This window comes from Oenanthe melanoleuca, chromosome 14 (assembly GCF_029582105.1).
Source record: "Oenanthe melanoleuca isolate GR-GAL-2019-014 chromosome 14, OMel1.0, whole genome shotgun sequence".
Classification (NCBI taxonomy): domain Eukaryota; kingdom Metazoa; phylum Chordata; class Aves; order Passeriformes; family Muscicapidae; genus Oenanthe; species Oenanthe melanoleuca.
The window spans coordinates 5,261,595-5,283,141 of NC_079348.1; the positions used below are offsets into that span (position 1 = coordinate 5,261,595).

Sequence of the window (21,547 nt, forward strand, 5' to 3'; positions counted from 1 at the left end):
CCACTGAAACTGAGCAATGTTACAGAAATGAGCATTTCTCCTTTGTAGCACCTTGGTTTCTACAGTCTGGCAGTGACTCTTTCAGCACACTTTTCACAATACTATCATGATCACTACAAACTGCCTCCCTTAGAACTTATGAGGAAGCACCAAGGAGTTTCTTAGATATCGAACTGAACTTGAAATCTTAAACCGAAATTTCCGTGAGCTGCCCTACACTTCTTTGATAATAGTGCTTAAAAAAACACCAAAGCAAAACTGCCCAACACACAATTAAATGTATTTTCCATTTCCAGTTAAGGCAAATCAGTCCCACCCAAAATTACTGGTTAAATAAAAGGGTTTTTTTCATGCTGCAGTGAAATAACTACTATTAATGGTGCAATGGGAGTTACAAACAGATTGTTACTTCCTTGAGGTCAGTTCTGAACACAATCTGGGTTCAGTTTGCATTGTTCTCAAAACGGACGTATTGCAGGGAAAATCATAAGCACTGAGTCCTGATATGTGTAGATAATTATTAATGTGGTCTACACACAAAAAAAGGAAAGTGTGACGTGAGAGGCACAACAGAATCGCTATTTTCACTCTATTTACCACAAGGAAGAGGCGGCTGGTGAATACAGCTCATATCTCATACTGGGAAAAGGTGCCACAATAAGGAGGATTTGAGTACAGCAACTTATTGAACCCAGGAACGAGCTGGCACACAGAGGGATAAAGGGTGGGCAGACAAGAGATGTCATAAAACTTAATAACCTGTTGAATACTAGCAGCAGCAGGGACTGGCGTAGGAGGGAATCTGGCAGACAGATGTACCTGGGAGATACAAAGAGAGGGTCAGGAGGAAAAGCTGCCCTGCAGCTCTGGATGCTGATGGATGGAATGGCTTGGACAGGGAGGCAGCTGAGGGGCAGGTGTCGGGCACAGCAGACACTGCCAGGGAACCAGAGAAAGTGTTCCCTGTGCTGGGGTGCAAACTGTGAAGCTGCTTTATCTCCTTGTATGCTGTAAAATAACAAAGGCTTAAGAAAAAGGTGCTCTCTTGGGTAACACACCTCTGTCAGACACGCATCACACCGCCTGTTAGTAAATAGCGGAAAGTGACCTTGCGTTTGACGCGATAACGCACAGTGTTTGCTGCACGGCTCCATCATCACACACCGCCTCTCAACAGGGCAGAAGGAGCAGGTGCCAACCTCAAACTTTGGCTCTGCCGAGCTGCAGCCCTCGCTCCCCTGCCCGGGGCACAACCGCACCGGCTGAGGAGCGCGGCGGCACCGCACAGCCCAGCGCGCACGGACGGGGTTAACTCGCACCTCGGGGCTCCCTTGGCTCTGTCACCACATTCCTGCTCCTCGCCCTCCGGCGCACGGGAAGCGCGGCCGCCGCGGGGCGCGCCCGGGATGAGGTGGCGGCGGCGGCGGCGGCCCGGCCTGTCCGGGCGGGCCCGGCGTGTCCCCGCCCGCGGCACCGCCGCGCGGGCATAGGGGGCGCTGTTAGCGCGGGGACGCGGCTGCGGAGCGCACGGCCGGGGCCGCGGGGATGGGAACGGGAACGGGAACGGGGCTGGGGACAAACGAACGGGAACCGCGGGCCGCGTCCCCTCAGGCCGGGCTGTGCCGGGGGCGAAGCGGGGCGCGAGACACAGCGCCGCTCCCGCCTCGCGCGGGCTCGCGCGGCCCCTGCGCGCGCGCGCTGCCCGCCCCGCTCGCCCGCCCAATGAGCGTCCCGGCCGGAGGGAGCGCAGGTCCCGCCGCGTGAGGGATGAGGATGGCGGTGTTGGCATTTCCCCCTCCCGCGGCTGCGGAACCTGCGCTGAAATCCCCCCCCCAGCCCCGCACCGCCCAGTCCCGACAGTGGCACACACGTACAGATACACAGGCGTACAGATAAACGCACACACATCCCCTCAGCCCCGCGCAGGATGCGCGCCCCCGGCCCTTCCCAGCCCAGCCGCGGCCCCGCTGGTGAGGTGTAGGTCAGGGGAAGGTGGGCTCAGGCGCTGTGGGCGGGAGAGCCGTGCGGGGAGCCAGGAGGTGAGCCAGCAGCGCCGCTGCCGGTTCGGAGGGAGCTGAGGGGGAGCCGGGACGCGGGGCGGGGACGCCGAGGTGGGCGCGGGGGGATGGCGGGGGGCGCGGGCCGGGTCGCGCCGCGCCGCCGCCTGGGGCGGTGAGAAAAGTTGAGGCGGCTCTCGGGGGAGGGGGCGAGCTGGCGGGGCTCGTGTTTGATCAACTTTGCGCTTAGGTGCTTTGTTTTTAACTCGCCTTTTTCCTGGGTGCACTTCTTTTATAACTACTCCTTTCCTTTCTTTTAACAAGGGGAGAGGGGGGGAGGGAATCTCCCACGAAAGTTTTCCCTTTACGGAAGGCGGGACTGAAACAATACCCGATGCATTGTTCAGATGTAAAACCCTCCAGCGCTTGCTATCCCTTTTTTTTTTTTTTTTTTTTTTTTTTTTTCGGTTGGGTTTTATTGCCGCCGCTGCCGCTGTTGTGATCGCGCTTTCCCTCTTGTGTTTACAGCGCCTGTGAGGGAGAGACGCTCGGAGGAAGGACCGGGATCCCTGGGCTCCATCAGCGCGGAGAGCAGGAGCCCGGCTCAGCGCAGCCTGGAGGATTTCACCTTGTTGCTGTTTGTTTCGGGAGATTTTCGCTCCCCCCGCCCCTGGACACTGTCCAGCTGAGGGTTTGCTTCCTTGCTGCGTCCACAACCGGCCAGAGAAAAAGCGCTTTCCCTGTTAGAAGTGATTTTTGTCGTGGTCTCCCTGCAAGGAAGGGATCGGCACCAGCCTTCGAGGAGGGAGACAGGATCAACTGAGGTTTTCTCTACCTCCGGCTGAACGTGAGGAGTTCAAGTGACACCGGCACTGGCCTGTGGCTGACTGACTGCACAGCGAGCTGGAATCACAGCCAGAGCTGCTCGATTTACCTGCTCGAGGACCCTTCAAACCCTTCTATTGACGGTAGAGATTTGTATTCCAAGGAAAATCGGATTAATATAAACTATGCAGAGCTTTGCAGGGATATCGGGAGACTACTCTGTCTGCATGGCTAATCTTGAAATTGTCTGAAATAAATCCTTAGCGCAAGGAATAACGAGATACTTTCAATTAGTTTTTTTCCTTGTCGCTTTTTCTTTCTCCCCTTCTAGGAGAATTTAACACTGACATCCGATGGTTTCTACAAGAGAATGGGACACATGCTGGAGAACTCACCAGGCTCCATAAAAATGACGGGGGTAACAGTTTCCATCAGTGTTGCGGTATAAAAGGTTCTCTTTGGATTGTCTGCTGGTGGCTGCTAAGATGGATCAGTTTCTCCCTGTTCCTGTTTGCGATGTGCTGAACGATCCGGATTTACTGAAATACTGACGCCCATGAACTTACTCCCTCTCTGCTGAAGGCATCGGATGTGACAGTGCAGAGAAACATGTGTTTCACATTTCTGACTGGTTGTTTTGGTGCAATCAATACCTCCACAAGAAACATTGACTTAGGTGGCGACTGTCATAGCGGGAGGCACACGGAGCGCTGCTCCCGGCTTGCAGGCGGAGCGAGCACAAATCAAAGAGCCCGCCGATCCTGGCAAGTGGGGGCTTCGCTTCCCCCCGAAGCGCGGGGCACAGGCTGCCGACCCTCCACAGACAGCCCGGCCCGCGGGTGCGGAATGAGCGATGACCAAAGCGCTGTCAGGAGTGGCAGCCACTCGGATCGGATGGGGATCAGTGAGGCAATACCGGTTGAAAGAAAGGTGGATCGCGAAATTATTGCCCGAAGGAATAGCAGGCGAGGCGGAATGATGATAAAGTTAAACTTCTGTTTCATCTTCTGTCGGGGATGGTGGGCGTTTCTGTTGCTTCAGCTCCACATGTTGCAAGCACTGGCACAAGGTAGGGCTAGAGACATTTTTGTTTATAGAAATGCTGCATCTGCCTTCTGAGAGGAAGGGAATCTTGCTCGGGTACAGAGAAACCCTTTTACTTTTATCCTTATCAGAGAGAAACTGCAGAATTCGCACTGAGCTGATTCATGTAGGAATGGTCGTTGCTTACACACAATCGTTTCTTTATGGAGCAGGGATTTGCAAACTGTACCTACATGTTTCTCTCCCTTTCTAGTCCTATCCTTACCCTATCCCAACCTCCCACGGAGAATCACAATCCTTATCAGCACCAAACCTGCTTTTTAAATTTACTTAAATGCATCCGTGCTGTTCTTTCAGGCAGCAAAAGAGTTAACTGCTGGTTTTGTGTGTGTGTGTGTCTCTGTGTCTGTGTGTGTGTGTTTAAAGCCACTGTGCTCTGAGATAAGTTATTAGGAGAAGGGGAGTCATAAATCCTCCGACTAGAACTAAACTAGGCATGTAAAAGGAATTCTTTAAACATATGAACACTATTCTATGTGAGCCTTGGTCTCAGCATTGTTCATTTCTTTTGGATTGCCAAGTAACATTTACCCGAGACAAAAACTGCAATTGATTCGTATCTGAGCATTTCCACATCAGAGATCCTTGCAGTCAAATGAGTCACTTGTAAACGAAGGGTCAGAGTCGACCAATAGACTTTAAATACCAAGTGTCAGTCACTTTGCATGTAAATTCCCTTCTCAAAAAATTGCCAAATGTAGCTTAATTCTTAATAATCCTTTGACAGAGTAAACAATAAATGGCAGGCAGAAGCATTACAGTTGGCTGCGCCAAATAACACGCTGAACAAACGCAGCTTTCACTTTCTTTGCTGGGTTGAGTTTTATTGCTGTGTGCATTGTCTGGCTGAAGTGGGGTGTGCTGGACAATGCAGAACTGTATCGTGTGGGACCAGGAGTTAGTTATTAAAAGCGGAAGTTAATACTCCATGAAGGGGAATAGTCTTTGTGTTTTAGCTCTTTGTTTTCAAGTATTTCACGGGGAACAACAGTGCATTCAGTGGTAATAAGTGGATGGGGCTCGTGTGTTGAGGAAGAGGGGTTGGAAGCCAAGTCTGCTGTAGTTTGTCTGCCCTGGCTTTACTGCTGCATCCTCAGAAAGTTTGGAGCCGCAGGATACAGAAGAGATTTAATCCAGTGTTTTATATGGACTCCACCCTCATAAACCTTTCTCAGTGCTTTGTTTATGCTGTCACTGCTATTCCCAAATTACTTCTGCTGAGGCCTGCAAGCCCTGACAGGGTATTGTTATCCTGAAACAAGCCATACCTGACATAATTATCTCTGCAAATTAAAATTCACGTCACTTTTTGCTTTTTTCTTTTGGTAGTTGTTGTTGATAGGTGCCAATATGATGCTTCGTGTTGGCAGATTAATGCTGATTATTCTTGCTGTTTACATTAAAAATGAAAAAAAAAAATCTCATAAAAGGTAGTTTTAGGTGCCAGAGATTCAGGAATCATTTTAGGTGCTATATAAAGGAGTTTTTATATGGTTAGTAATAAACTAGCCATCTTACTGGATTAAAAAGTTAATTGGAACTTTTGTTTAGCACATAGCAGAGCATAATTTTTCAATAGCATATTTCAGATTACTCAGCATTTGCAGTAGTATCAGTTTCAGGTACTGTATATTTCAGGGAGTTTTGTAATGTATACAAACTATCCCCAAAAGAAGTCCTTACACCAAGTTAGTTTTAAGTAACTAAGAGTATTTAAGGCAAGGAGGGGAAGGGAAAAGAATAAGATATCTTATTTCTGAAAAATATTGGTGCAGATAAAGGTATGAAGTGTAGTAAAATGTGAAAAAATGAAAGATAAAACAATTATTTAATGCAAAAACAAAATACATTTTGATTTTTATGTAATGCTGAAGATTACAGTTAGTCGTCTTAAGAATTATTTGTTACATAGACCAGTGTGGAGGTCTTGATGTAGAGGGCTTTTATTTGAATTTCACAAAAATTGTACAAATTTATAACTTACAGGGGTTTTTTGCACTCTGAATTCTAATGGATTCTAAGACATTCATCATTTTTATGCAAAAATTTACTTTTGAGAGAAGACGACAATTTCTATAAAAGACCTTCATGAAAATGGAAAGTCTGCTACACACAGAAGTTTCTAATGGAATGATGTGGTCATATGCATGAGAGAATTACATGACTTCAATCTTTTTATAAGATAAAAAAATGAACATTCTAAATATATGGGCCATGGCTCTTTTGAATGAATCATAATACAGTGCTATAACCAGCTAATGTTTCCATAATAACTCTTCCAGCATTAAAGACATAAGAATTATTTCAGGCACTCTGAAATGCAGGTTCTTCATTCCTAGGAAACAGATCAGGTAAAGTTGTTGAGATCAAGTATCTTATACTTCAAGGTGAATGGAAGAAATGAGCTTCTGCTGCAACAGGTTGGTTGAGTATTCTCTAAACTTGAATGATGATCCATGTGAAAGGTGATCTAGTGGTGAACTGTAGACAAAACCACTTCTAAATTCATTTTGTGCTTAGTTCTTCAGCTGCTCTTTTGATAGTTGCGTTACATATTTCAAAATAAAATTTATCTGCTTTCTTTTTCCTTTTAAAAGTGGGTTTAATTAGTCTAAAATGTACATTGGGTTGTTGTCCTGAGCAATAAAGGATTCTCTTTGAACTTTATTGTTGTTTTGACCTCACAGTGGGAGTGACTTTCCAGGTGCAGTTGACAAAAGTTGTGGCCTGTTCCGGGCTGGGAATGGAGCTCCCACTCCTGTGATGGCCAGGGCTCTGCACAGGGGGGTGTGTCTGCACTGGCCCTTCTCAGAAGAATTAACCTGTAAGAGTCCCAAAACTGTTGCACATCCCTTTGTTTACTCAGCTCTCTGCCTGCTGGCCTCTGCCACCAGCCCTCTTTCCTTGGCATTTTTGTTAAATGATGTACGAGACGCTAGTTAGCCTCAAGTCATCGTGTGTCATCAAATAGTGATGAGATGCTAATTGATAATCACTATAATTATCAAATTAGACTTTGTGAGGTGGTGGTAGGAGTGAATCACTTGGCCCCAGTTGCTGCCTACTGCACTTGGAGGAACATCCTCCTGCAGAGACATCTGGCTCGGGGGGCTGCATGCCTGGGCAGAGTCCTGGGAATACACAGAGCTCCTGCAGCACTGGAATTTATTCCTTATGTATGAGATTAACAAACACTGATGCCTACTGAGGTACAAATTGTTTACTAAACTACAGGAATATTTGTATGGAAATAGAAAAATTCTGCTTATTTAAATAGGTTGGAAGTTGCTAGAGGCTACTCTACATGCATCTTAATAGATTTAAGTACCTTCCCAATGTCTGTCTTTTGTTGAGGAATGAAAGAATACTTTGAAAATATATTTCTTCGGATTGATGACTGTTGTTCAGAAAGATTTTAAAATAGATAAAAGCAAAGCAAAGCTTTAAGATTCTCCAGCAGGAACCTGGTATCTTTAAATATTAAGAAAGAGAAGCTTGTCTGATTTTTCTTAGTTTTTTGGCAATTGAACTGTAATCTTTTTATGCTACTTAATCAAATCTCTATTCAGAATTCTTCAAATACCTGAATGTACATTTAAGGTGGCATTGATATGCATTATGCTTTTAAAGAAGCCATGACCCAGTAGATAGATGAAAATGTTTCTGGGGCCCAACTTTCTTAATTCAAATATTTGATCTGGTGTATTATAAATATGCTGAGTGTAAGGAGCCTTTTCAAGCAAATTTCAAACTGCATTAGGTGCAGAGATGATAAACAACTTGCATAGAGTATTTGGTTGTTAGAAGGATGGAGAGATGGTGAAATGTTAGGGCAATACCTACTGGAGAGTGAAAAAGATTATGAATTAAATGTAGAAGGAACCATTTCTAATTCCAAAAGACTCTGTTACTGTTTATTGGAAACTCAAGATTTTGTATTGGGTTTGCCTTTTGAGTTTCTTTTCTTAAGATGAGCATTTTAAGTATGTGCTAGTTCTTAAGCAGTTGAATTTATTGTGTATATAATTATAATAATTAAGCAATTGATTTGGAGGAGTAGATCCTGCCCCAGTCTAAATAGGACTGGGGTGGAGATAGTTGGCATTTTCTGTGGCCAGATCATGCGACTTCTCACTCTCTCTACTGTGGTAACTCTTGGTTTGCTTTATATGTTTATGTTTTGCTGGAAAAGTACCTATTCTTAAGACTTCTTAGAGCAAGTTCAAAGAGCTGGGAACACATAATATTAACATTCCAAGTGCAGTGTTTCAGATGATTCTTTGAGAGTGCAGTGTAATGGTCCTGTTAGAGCTGAAGGCAGACCATTAGTAATGGATGTTTATTGTCATTGTGTTCATGCACTGCCAGAGATGCTCAGAGCAGGAATGACCTGGGTGTGGAGAGAGGCTGTGGCAGTTCTGCTCTATGGCTTTTCCCTCACTTGAGAAGAACAGAAGGCAAATCTGTGTCCATGGATCACAGTCCTTGAAAGCTTGTTCTGGAAGGTTCTGACATCTCTGTGCATAGTCATGTATTTTGAATAAAAAAGGCAAATGTTGTCTAATATTTTACAGATTGCTTAAACAAACAATAGAAATACTAAAAAACAATCTCAAAGTGAATTATCAAGGAGCTGTTAAGTGAAGGGATTGTGCCTTTGTAGATCTGAGAGGGATTTTTTTATTGTCTTATTGTTCTTACCACCATACATGTACAAGTCTGGAACGCATTCTTGACTCAAAAGGTTTCCATGCATTTATCAATTTTCTATACAGCTTTACCTGAATATCATGTTCTGGATGGCCTGGTTATTTGGTCCAGCTGGACTTTTTTGCTGTGATGAATCTGTGGGCTGACTAGAGGCAATTAGATTCCTCATGGAGCAAAATCTTGTTCATGCTGAGTTCATTACAGAAATAGGCCTTTCCTTCTCCCTCTGCATATGTACATACATAATATGTATTTAAATAGCTTTTAAGGAACAAATTGATGATACGTTGATATTTTCAAGATTGTGTTTTCTTGAAGTTAAAACATATGAAATTGAACAATTTTCATAAGATTTGTGTAGAGATTATAAAGTAAGGTACCTTTGCATCTTTAATGCAAATTCTTTATGCATGTGCATTATGATTAAGTTTAAATTGATACTTATTATTTTTCCTGTCTACACAGTCAGAGCTAAGACTGAGTACTGCTCACTGATCAGTTTTTCAATATTTTGTTTTTTTGTCAGTGCTTGGCTCCATCTTTCATTTACTTGAAATCTTTTGAATTCAGCACAAGAAGACTTTTGTGTGAACCAAAGGAAGAACTGTTAGCAGCTATAGCATGGCATTAGATTAGACTACTTACAGTTATTACAGCTGTAAAGCAAGTAATCAGTGAGATTTGGGTTCTATTTCTGACTATCAAGTGAGTATTTTCTAGTGAATAAAGACTCTTTGCTGCACGTGCCTCAAGGATGACCCTTCACTATGCATAGAGCTCATGTAGAGCAAAAATGTAACTTCATGGAAAGAATTGTTCCCAAAGAACTTGGGGTTTCTGAAGTTAAGTCTGCCCCTGCAGTAAAATAAGACTTTGCAGTTCCTTTACAGATTGGCCTTTGGAATGTCACAGCCCAGAACCAGGAAAGTTCTGTAGGAATTAGTTCATGTAGCACTTTCAGGCCTGAGTTCAAAGGGCAACGTGGCTGAGAATGGAGGAGTCTTTTGCTTTAAAATGATACCAACTTCATTGCTTTTAAACATATCTGACTGGGTTTGTAGGATCTGCTCATGGCACAGATTCTTGGCTTCTAGATGTATGTGATATTTGTGTAACATATCTTGAGCATTTGTATTTTGTTTTATAAAAACAGATTTTTTGTTCTGCCTTTGCTACAGAAAATAACAAATCTATTCCTAGAATAGACACTGTTCTGTTGCTAGTCGTGTTTTATCAGTGGGATGCCCCTGAGGTGCAATACAAATGGCACCCTGACTAAGATTAGAAATATAGATCTAGGCTTTTTAAGGGGAGTGTTTTTAATTTTCAGCTGTTCAGCTCCCTGAACTAGCTCAGACTGGGGTCACACAGGCATCAGGGACAATGCAAGTGAGGTGAAGGGACAGTCTGGCTGGGGCATGACCTGGCAGCGTTCATAAAATCAGCTTCAACTGGGAGGGAATTTTCCAACTCTGACAAAACACAAGGGAATCTACGTGGCCTGACTTCTTACAAATATATGGAGGCTGCTGCCCCTGGGGAGAAAATAGCGAAGTGAGGTGGTTAGAAGACTCAACTTTGGCTTTTTTCTCTGAAAGTCCCTTTAAGTGAGGTTTTTCCCTCTGTTGGGTGGAGTCTTCCCAACCAAAGTTTATAAGGTAGATGCTAAATTTAAGTAATATGAAAATTCCCCTTAATCCCCTGATACCTCAATTTAGTAGGTTGATTATAGGAATAATACTTTCTTCTTAAACCAAAAGAAACTTTTCAACTTAAGTTGCGAATTTCACCAGTATTACTTTCTAATGTTTCTATCTAATGCAGAGATTCAGTAGGTTAGAAAGGGAAAGTGTGAGCTCCAACAACTCTGATTAAAGGAAGTCTTTACCAGCACTTAATGCAAGATGTGGACGTGGATTGTACAACCTTACATCACACCATTCAGATAACTTTTGAAGTGTCATTTTAATAAACAATAAAGCATTAGAGCTTTTTATGCAGATAATGTGATTCTTTAATCCTGTTTTTCTCATTTCTATGCTCTATTGCGGCAGCCTGAAGAGAAAGTTGATTCTGGTAGATAAATCAATGTCCCTCAGGTCTCTTTAAACCACTTTATGGTCTTTTAAGCCCTAAGCCATATATTTTTCCTAATAAACTCCTTGGCCTAGCATGTTACCTAAAAAATAATTTGTTGAGTATTGCTCTCTTGGACCAGAAAGTAGAGAATAATGATAACATAGCTCCAGCATGTGTTGCCAGAAGGGTCCCACATGGACTCCAGGCTGCAATTGAAGTTTGTAACTCATTATTACACAGAGAATCAGAAGATCTGGTAGACACTGCTTTCATCCTCAGGTTCATGTTTGTCAAATTTTGTGTATTTATTAGCTGAGATGTTGTGGCTTTGATATGTGGTTTTGGCATTGAGTTTATAGGAGATCAGCTCAGTAGCAATGTTACTTTTTAAGAGAAGGTGCTAGGGAAATAATGGACCTATAGTGCAAATATTTAAAATGTTTAGACACTTAGAAAAAATGTATTTTGTTAAACCAGTGCTGTTTGCTCATCTAACATTTGTGTTAAACACAGACTCAGTTCTGACGCTATCATTGCAGTCTTGCTGGTGCATTGGGGAATGAATGCCCCTTGTTTCTTATTTCTTACCTATCAAGAAATGCAAAGGCCATCCATGACTAAATGCTTTGAAGTAACTAAATGGTATATAATTATTGGAAAAGAAATATATGCTGCATTCCCATACCTGCAGTTCAAAGATAATACATTTATCATAACATGGAACACATTGCTGGAGTATTGAAATGCTTGGGAGAGGGTGAAGGGAATTCTCCATCAGTATTTCTAAATGTGTGTACTGATAAGTTTAATTTTAAGTCCTCTTGAATCTGTGAGCGTAGAGGTACAACAAACTTTTCTTGTTTGACTGTTTCCTTTCCTTCAGGGTCAAGAGGTTGAATAAACTCAGATCCTACCTATCACGTGAATGTAACATTTGCAAACCAACACCTTTGTGCTTTCTTCCCTGCTTCCCTGTTGCTGAGGAGAAAGTCATTGGCACTTTTGTTTTATGATATGATGCATAAAAAATCTTTTGCAGCAGCTTTGCTGATAGTGCTCTGGCAATACTGCTGTGCCATGGTGAAGGCAGTGCTGTTGTTTGTGTGCACATCCATCTGTGTGTCTCACTCTTCCCTCTGTTGTCTTCATCCCTCTGGCTCAGGCTGACACAGCCTCTACCCCAATGTGCTTCTGCTCTCAGATCAGTGCTCCTCCATGCTCTTGTACCAGTAATGCCTCCTGCTAGGGACAGGCTGAGGAGGAGGCTTAAACCCTCTGATTCTGCACTTGCAATGTGGAGCAGATCTCTCCCTGGGCACAGAGTGCCTTTTCTAGGACACTTGCATTGTGTTAAGCAGGGCTTTTGTTGTGCTGGAGGCCCTGTCGAGAGCAGATGAGCAGGAAGATTGTTTGTGGTAGATTATCCCAGCTTTTTTTTTTTAAAGGTCAGATAAGTCTAAGAGGCGAGAGATCAAGAACAGTAACTCCAGTGTTTCACCTTTTACTATTGTTATTGCCTCATGAAGACATTAGATTTGTTTGTGAAGATGGAGTAACTGAACTTAAAAACACTTTTAATGCCACTTCAAACACCAGGTTTTAGGATAAATTCTATCAACTAATTTCCCATTTCTCTCTAGAATTTGTTTTGTTTTTACAAACATAACTATTTACTTGTGAACATCAGATATATCTTAAATGAAGAAAGATATGTGGATTATTGTTAAATTAGTTTCCTGCATTGGGATGTGCAACCATAATTTTCTAAAATGCCATATTTGAACTAGAAACAATATCTTCTTTTTACCTTAAACTTCTTTTTTTTAAAGTTGTGTGTTGTATTTTCTCATGGAACTGCTGTGCAAGGTTCTTAGCTTTTAAGAACTAATGAGAGGTCAGTGTTTCATTCTGTGGGTTTTTTTTCTCCTCTTGAAAAGAATACATATTTTATATAGTAACTTCATAAAATTAGTCAATTGAGAGAAGGTGTTTCCTGTTCACAGAGCCTAATCATAGTAGTGCTCATTATTCACAGAACAAGGCTAAAATTTCACTTTTGGGTGTTTCGTTTCAGGGAAATGGGAGAATAGGTCAATTGACTCAAGCCTAATTCAATTACAAGATAGGCCAGTGATGCTATTGTTTAATGAAATCATCAACAGAAAAATTTCAAGTGACTCTCAAGATAAATCTCCCATTCATACACAAGTTTGAAACAGCAGTGAATGACAAAGCAAGATTTGTATTTTGAAAACTTTTTTCCAAGCTGTTTATGTAGTACCTAACAACTTCAAGTTTCTCTATACAAGTGTTGTTCTCTATACAAGTATCTCACTCAGATATAATTAATTATATATGGCTTATTATTAGCATTTAATGGGTCAAATATTTAAGCATATTTTTCTGAATCTTCAGCTGAGAATTCTGAGTCAATGGTACTCATGTGAAACTCAGAATTTTAAGTGCTGGTAATTCAATGTTACATTCACTATGTAAATGCATCATAATTACAATGATGCCTTGTCAATCCCATTCAGGTTTCTTGTGAGTATAATTTTCAGCTTTCATACACTGGATGTAGCTCTGTCTTGTGCTACCCAAAACCTGAACAAAACCTAATTATGGTGTACTGGTGTCAGTAAAAACCTGCAGTGTTAACTGTTGTGCCTGTTTAAAACTCAAAGAGTGAAAATCTTACTGATTCTATTAAGGAAGTCCAGTTCAAATCTAAGACTTTTTTAAAAAAAAATATTTTTCATATGGTTCAACTCTGGTTTATTCAAAAATACTGGAGCAGCCACTTAGGAAAGACAAGATGGCTCTGCAGATGATCCTGTGGGCAGATCCGGACAGTTCTCATCCATATAATTGACAAGTGAAGTTGAAGTTTGCATGTAGTATATACAAAAGGAGGTGCTGAGTAATTCTGGATTTCCACACTTAACATATGAACAAATGTTCATACATGTCATAACAAATCTTGAAAGAATTCTTCTTGTTCTAAGAGTCTTTCTATAGAGCTGCAGGACTTGATGAACACTGATAAACCAACTTCTGTGCAAATGTTCACTAGAGTGGAGTAAGTGCTAGCTGTCACTTTATTAAAACTAATGGCATAATTACTCATATTTGCTTGAAATTCATTGCAGCATGAAGTGATTAGGCATTGGTGCTTTGGTAAATTATGGCATATTGCAAGTTTTCTGCAACCAATTAGTGAGTGTTGGTGTTGGGCACGTGCAGTGCACCCAGTTGTCACTCATTTCATTAACATCCAGATCTGTGTGGTTACCAGAAGACTTGTGTTGGAACTTTTAACATGTGACAAAGACTATATATATTTTTTGTTTGTTTGTTTGTTTTATATATATATATATATATATATATATATATATATATATATATATATATATATATATATATATATATATTTATATTTATATATTTATATATGAAGCTCAGAAAAGACAGCAAATAAGTACAAGATGAGAAGATGAGATAAAAGTTACAGTGCAGTTCTGGACACATGACTGCCTTGACTGAAAAGCTCCCTAAACTAGTACTAGAGTTGCCAGATATGGCTTTCTCATAATTCAGTCAAATCTTCTGTTCTGAGTGAAAGGCAAATGTTGCCTTCATACATATTTGCAGCTCTCTTCCAGACATCCAGAAGTCTCAGCTGTCTTGAAATTCTGGGGAAGTGGCTACATGCTACAAAGAGTGTGTGTTTGCCTGCTTGTTTAGATGCTGCATCAAGGCAAACAGAACACCAGACACAGCTACTCAGAACTCATGTAGTAAGTTGGCAGTAGAATGTACTGTACAGATGAAACTGTCTGTAGTGATTGATATATTGGGCTTTTTTAAAATCTTCAGTGTGTTCAAGGCTTCTGAAGTCCCATTTCTGATGCTGGTCAGAAGTTCCTTTTCTGTTCTAATTTCTGTACACAGGGTATTTTTGTGATTTAGATATTGCTGAATTTCAGATTTCTAGGCATAGATTTGTGTTTATGACTTGTTACAGTTTAAGCCCAGCTGGCAACAGAGTACCACAAAGCCAATCACTTCCCCACCCCCTCCCCCCACCACCAGTGGGATGGAGAAGAGGATTGGAAGAATAAAAGTGAGAAAACTTGTGGGTTGAGATAAAGGCATTTTACCAGATAAAGCAAAAACTGTGTGCAAACAAGGCAACCCAAAGTGTCTCTTTCATCTTGTCCCTGCAGCAGGCAAGTGTGGGAATTGGGGGGAGAGAAAGATGACTTCACCTGCAGTTGCAGAGAGCTTTAGCTTCAAACATTGGGAGGCATCTAGCTAGGAGGAAAGCCATCCTTTCCATCGTGGTGAAAGAATAGAAAGAAGAGTTGTCTCATGGGAACTAATATTTTAACTAGTTTGTTACAAATATGGTGTTGTTCTTGGTTTCAGTATATGGTTGGCTAATGGCTAGCTTACACATATGGTTCTGTTCCTTATCCTTGTTATTGACTGGACCCTATACATTCTACCTCATCTATGTACCTCTGTGCTTTCCCAGTTTCAGGGTCTTTGGAGGTTGCCTTTGTACCATGTGGTTTCTATGTTTGTTATTTTTACATAAAAGTTTCTTTGTTTTGAGGCAACTCCATCATTCCCATCTCTCAGTATATTTATGCCTCTAACTCCCCAGCTGGCCTGGTTCTGTGTGGCTCTCAGCAGCCATAGGCAGGTGCTCAGCCATCCCCAGGACAGCAGAGCTCATTAACGGTGATTAACAATGGCTTGGGAAGGCAAACCCATCATCCCAAACATCCCCCATTCCTCCTTCCTCCAGCTTCACATACCAGATGGTGTCAAGGGAATATCCCTTGGGTCAGCTGTCCAGGCTGTGTCCTTCCCAATTCCTCCTGCACCTCCAGCCTCCTCGCTGACAGGGTGGTGAGAACTCAAAAGGCCTTCACTCTGTGCAAGGGCTGCTCAGCAATAACAAAATCATCTCAATGTTATCAGCCATTTCTTTTTCAGCACAAATCCAAAACTCAGCCCCCTGCCAGCCACTGTGAAGAAAATGGGCTCATCCTCAGCTCAAACCAGCAAATGACTGCATCTGTAAATGCATTTTCATTTTGTACCTTGTATATTGACTGAGAGGAACTGTATGAAGTGGCATGATCTTAAATGGAGATCTCGAATCTCATAAATCTGCATTGTGAAATGTAATCGTGTTAGAGGCAGAACACTTGTGGTTTTTCAATTACTTAGTGGTGCTTTTTCATATCACTGTGTGTGAAGCAGTTCTGTCAGAAACAAAGAGTTCAGATCTCTCACACGTACCAACTTTGAAGAAACAGCTAAAGGCAACAGGTTTCAAGCTCTTTGAAGCCTTTTCTCTTTGAGTTCTTTTTAAAGGATGGTCTCTCATAACTATTGGTCACTTACTAAGTCTGTTTTTAAATTTGTGGGAAATCACATGAAGTGCATTATTGCATATTCATGTAGCACAGAAAGGCATTCTATTTTTCCTTATATAGTGCACATTTATACTTTATAACTTGAAGAAGTTAATTGCAGTGAATGCTTTCAGTAAGAGGACACCATCTCAACTAATATAAAAAAGAAGAGTCATATTTGTATGAGTTAGTTGAACATGATAACAAATGTGATTATACTAATATAATAATGTGATGTATGAAAGGAAGAGATTTTAATTTTAGCCTACATTCTGTAGAGCTTGCATGTTAGAAACATTCTCTGACATAGTGCTTATACTTTAAACAGTTTTGAAGAGTTACAAGCTTTAAATATTTGTATTGCAGTTACAAGATTCTTAATTTTCCTTTAGACATTTAAAAGCTTCAGTTGTGTTGGGATGGTTTTAAAATTTGTTTGGTAGAAGAATTATGTATACAGTGGGGGTTTATTAATAAGTGTTACTGAAATTACACAGATTCCTTCCAATTAAGTTCTTCAGTGTAAACTGCTCTCCTCTTCTTACTGCCACTCTTATCTAATTTTTTTCTTTTTTCTCTTGAACAAATGTGAGGATTATGCTTGTGAAAAAGTATGTGTTTCAGCAGGTTTCAGAAAGTGAAATATTGGTCTATCCCCTCACTCAGATTGGTAATGCAAGTAATACACTTGCCAGGTAAAATGTCTGTTGAAATGTAAGGACTTTATGATGAAATACTTGACTTTTAGATACACAGCTTTCATAGCAGTTCTTAGTAAAGCCAAAGAGTCCCATGTTTTCGTTTCACTTTTAATTTTATAGCTGCTTTTTTATTGCTTTTTTGGGTTGGTTTCTTTTATGTCATAATCTGGCTCTGTATGACAGGTTTAAAAGAATAAACAGAATCAGGTTGTTGACATGATCAAAACCACTGTAAGTTTTTTTAAACAGAAATTTTGTTTGAACCAGGAAAAGACAAGACATCATACAGTATTTTCATATGTATAGTAAGGAAAAAAATGTAGTACATTGTGACTGATGTTGCTTATCAAGTTGCACAGAGCAGTGTGATGGCTCCTCAAGTTAGTAAAAGACAGCCATAACCATCAATCTTCTACTGAATATGTGTGAGCTATTTAATACAATTCGATATTTTTTCAAAGACTTAAATCTTACTAGTAGTTTACACAGGTTTTCCAGACAAAAACAGCAATACTGAACTCTGGGTTGCATTTACCTGTACTTGGCTATTACAGATGTGTAGATCCCCTAATGTCAAGAAGGCAGTATTTATTCTGAACTCTGGCCTTTCCTTTACCTAGATCCAAAGGGAAGTTATGTGTTCTCAGTAATACAGATACTTAGAGTTGTCCAGCTTTTAGGTATTTCACAGTCCAGAAAAATGCAAGTAAGGAAATGAAAAGGATTTCCTCTAGTTTCCATGATTTCAAAAATCACTGATAGAATTAATGATATTTCATTATGTTTCTTTTTTCTCCTTTAGAAACTTCTTCCTGTAAAACCAAGCATTCCACTTCCCAGAGCTTTCCTTTACCCCTGCCCCTTTTTATTTTGCCTGCCTTTGATTGAATTTTTTGGTGTTGTTTGTTAATTTATTTCTTTTGTAGCTAGACTGTAGCTAGGTGCAGAGGCTTTGATTAGCAGAATGGATGTCCTGTGTGGGAGAAAACAGAGATACTGCATAAATGGCTCCTGGAAGAAGAAAGATTTTTCTTGAGTTCTTATCTATAAATTCCTGATGCCATCCACCTGGGCAGAGAATAGAACACATATCTCACAACTGTGAGGCACAGGGAAAAAAGTTCAAAAGCAGAACCAGCTAAGCCGTGGGCTCTTGCCGAGGGTTTCCTCCAAGCAGGTCTCTGGGGGCTGTGGAGGGCAGAGCTCTGCTCTCATCCTGAGGCCTTTGCAATTGTCTCTCTCACCCTGGAGCACCTCTGGTGCCAGGAATTCTGACCTGTTCATCTAAATCAACGTGGAATCTTTGAGATTGCATGGAAGCCACAAGTTCCTGCACATCACGCAAGGATTGGTGTTGTTACACTTTAAAGTAGCACATCCCAAAACTATTTTAGAATGGTACCTAGCACAGACTATCTCCTGAATCCCCCTTTTTAAACACTTCCAGTTTATAAAGCTGCAGGTAGAACAGTTTGAGTACTGTGATCAGATTGGTGGAGGAATTCTTCATCATTTATCGTCTATAGTGCCTTGATCACTGTTTGCCCATCTTGGAACCTATTTTCTCTTCATACATCATCTACAGAATTGTTTATTAAGTTCTGAACAATTAAACAATGAAAACTCATTCAAGGCAAAATAATTGGAGCAAGTGCTGGTGGAGCACTTGCACAATGTCAATATTGTATTGATATTGCAAATATCATTCATTCATTCATTTTTTGTATCTATTTGACAGCATGACATAATTTAAGAGAAGAAAAATAGATTTTAATTAGCATTTTTCTGTATTACTGAACAGCTAATTAGGGAAATTAAAGTACTTTCTCAGCTATGAATAGTACGTTAAAATTACTGCAACAAAAATACTCTCGTAGCTGTACTGCTGACTTCCTGGAAAGTACCCATTTAATTCTATTACAGATTATTAGTGGCACATCATAAAGTTGTGTGAGGGCTCTCAGTTGAAGTGAAGAGAATTATAAAGACAGAAGAACCAAAGCTTTGAATATGGTTTGATCACAGTTTGCTAGAGACTTTTTTATATTGACTAGTTCATAGAGCAGTGCTAATAATACAAAAATCTGATACTTAGAGCCTTAGATTTTTAAAATGACTACCACAGTAATGGGGAAAACTGGTCTTATCATCCAAGGGAGTTTCACACTTCATTTTTTCACTGTTTTTAATTATTAATTGAAAGTTATTTTTGATTAGTTTTCACATTTGAAAACTTTTTCTGAGAACTCTTGAATAACAAATCCTTTTCCTGTGAGGTAGAATATATATTTAACTAGTACACAGTTTTCTCTGGCCTGCTATGCTAGGAAGAATTTCTTCACTGGAAAGGTAGTTAAACATTGGAAGGGGCTGCCCAGGGAGGTGCTGGAATCACTGTCCCAGGAGATGTTCCAGAAAAAATGAAAGCATTGGTGCCATGGTCTGGTGGTCAAGATGGTGATCAGTCAACTGTTGGACTTGATGATCTTGGAGGCCTTTCCCAACCTTACTGATTCCATGATTATTTTGATAATTCAGTTTGCTAAATGATGTATTAACAACAGAAGAAATACAAAATTCTTGAGGAATACACTGAAGTCCATGTCAGTCCCTCAGCTTTGCAGAGAACCACATCTCTGGGAGGCAGACAAATATTATTCTGGCTTTATTACTGCTCTGAGAGTTAATGACCATAATAATGATAAGCATATCTTGCTAATTGTCCACTAGTTTTGGTTTTAATAACGTTTTAATTTGCATATTGGTCATATGCTGAAAACACACGGTTTTAATTGTTCATCTTCAATTAGCATGGCTTTCCACACTTTTTGGATGGGCCTTAAAAAAGTTTAAGAAATGCTGGTTTTAAAAATTTGCCGAAATGAATTGAGACACAAATGTGAAAAAATAAGCTTGTGTCAAAAAGACTGGATTTCAGTTAACAACTGGAGTTCCAAGTTTGGTCTTGCCCTACGTGGTTTTCAGCTTGGAATGCTTTGTGCCATTACAACCATTCCCAAATTGACTGACTTCTGTGTTTTGTCTTTGACAAAATGGATTATTCTTTAGAGACTAGAATTGCAGTTTGAAAGGAAAAATTATTGATTGTTGGCATTTTCCACAATATCAGATATTACTCCATCTAAGATCTTTCCTAGAGGATGAAATCTAATTTCTTTGATCTTGTAAAAGTGAAGCATACTTTAGGTTGATTTAGGGGAAAAGTGCTTTTACAAATAAAAAGATGTTTTCATATTTGCATTATTTAAAATGCATTTTTTTTGTCTTATAAATATGCTAATCTTTATAAGCTGCTTCTGGTGTGACATATGGTTTGTAATTTCCAGTTCTTTGACATCAACCTAGTTTCTATTACATTAAAATGTACAATTGGCAGGGAAAATTAGTATGTTCAGTGGCACCATACTTAGAAGACTTTGAGAAGTATCTGGGGTATTTATCTGTGTTATAAGCAGACAGATGTTTGAAGAGGTCTTAAAGGTTCTGTTAATTGTGTGTTTGTTCCCTTTCAGACAGTACTTCTTTGGGGCTTGATTTGATGGAAAAATTGCAGATAAATACTTGTGAATAAAAGAGCAAAGCTCAGTTTAACATATGTTTGTAGTTGTATGTAGTTTTATATATATAAATGGGTATTTAGCTTAAAAGTAATTAAGATTATTTTCTCAGGAAGGATGGAGCAATGCCAGGGAAGAAGAAAAATCGTAAAACAAGTTTTAAAGATTGACTGAAATGACCTCTTAATCTATCAACTGGGACTTAGTCACATATATTGTGTTAGGAAAAGAAGGAAAATTAAATGATAAATTCAGATTCTGTAGGTTTTTACTAGTATAGAGCCAATGACTGAAAATGTTGAACCGAATGAACTAAAAAAGCTCCAGGAAGAAAGTTACTTTTGCCATCATTCTGCTGTTTACATGGAAGGAGATTTGTCTTTCTTTTTCCCCTTTTTGAAATTTAGTCCATTGCAACTGTCTGCTGATATGTCTCTGTTGCCCCTTCTACAGGGCTGTGCAGAGATAAATTCTGAACTGAGAAACTGCCTTGAGTACCTTGGAATAATCTGCAGTAATGGGCAGAGTTCAAGTGGGAGGTTCTGTGATCTTGTCCCTGTCCTCTGGATCACGTGTGCAATTTGAAATGTTCCAGCTAACCTTGTGCAAGGTTTTCCACTCCTTCTTGGAAGCAGCTGCTGAGAATCTCAAGTGCTCAGCTCTTCTCAGGTGACACTGAAGCTGGGTTTGTGATTTGAACTGCCTGAAGGAGATGTCAAAGAGTTGGGTAGAGCATAGACCCACTTGTTAGATCTTAAATGGTAGAATATGTTAAAAATAGTTGCTTTTACTGTTAAATGTTTTCTGTTCACCTTAGCTACAAGTAAATGTTGTTACTGTAAACTTCTGCCTTTTCTTACAAAGGTTTTTCTCCATCTTAGCAACATGAGAGGTACGTGCTAAGCCAGGGCAAGAGAGCTATAGGCAGTTTGACCTGACTCGTGGTGTGAAAGGGTTCTTTGCTACAAACTGATCCTGAAGAACATTTCCAAGAATTAATTCATTATTTTTGGTTTTGGAAGGCTGGTTTGATTAGGGTTTTCATTTAGCTAAGTCCCATCCTTAAATCATTGAGCAATGATTCCATACAATTTTATTAAAACTAATGAAATGAAGACTCTTTT

At 40.4% G+C, this 21,547-nt stretch overlaps 1 protein-coding gene across 3 annotated transcripts in view; it reads left to right on the forward strand.

Moving 5' to 3' along the window:
- The first annotated feature begins 1,580 nt into the window (after window positions 1-1,580).
- The window catches only part of SDK1 (sidekick cell adhesion molecule 1), a 385,780-nt gene continuing 365,813 nt past the window's right edge, over window positions 1,581-21,547 (forward strand). For 2 of the 3 annotated variants that reach the window (XM_056503412.1, XM_056503414.1), the window contains exon 1: window positions 2,190-3,891. In XM_056503412.1, coding sequence (XP_056359387.1) covers window positions 3,432-3,891 — 460 coding nt within the window. In that variant the 5' untranslated portion in view covers window positions 2,190-3,431. Of the gene's footprint in view, window positions 1,971-2,189; window positions 3,892-21,547 lie in introns of those variants that run through there. The other variant, XM_056503413.1, reaches the window with a different exon arrangement.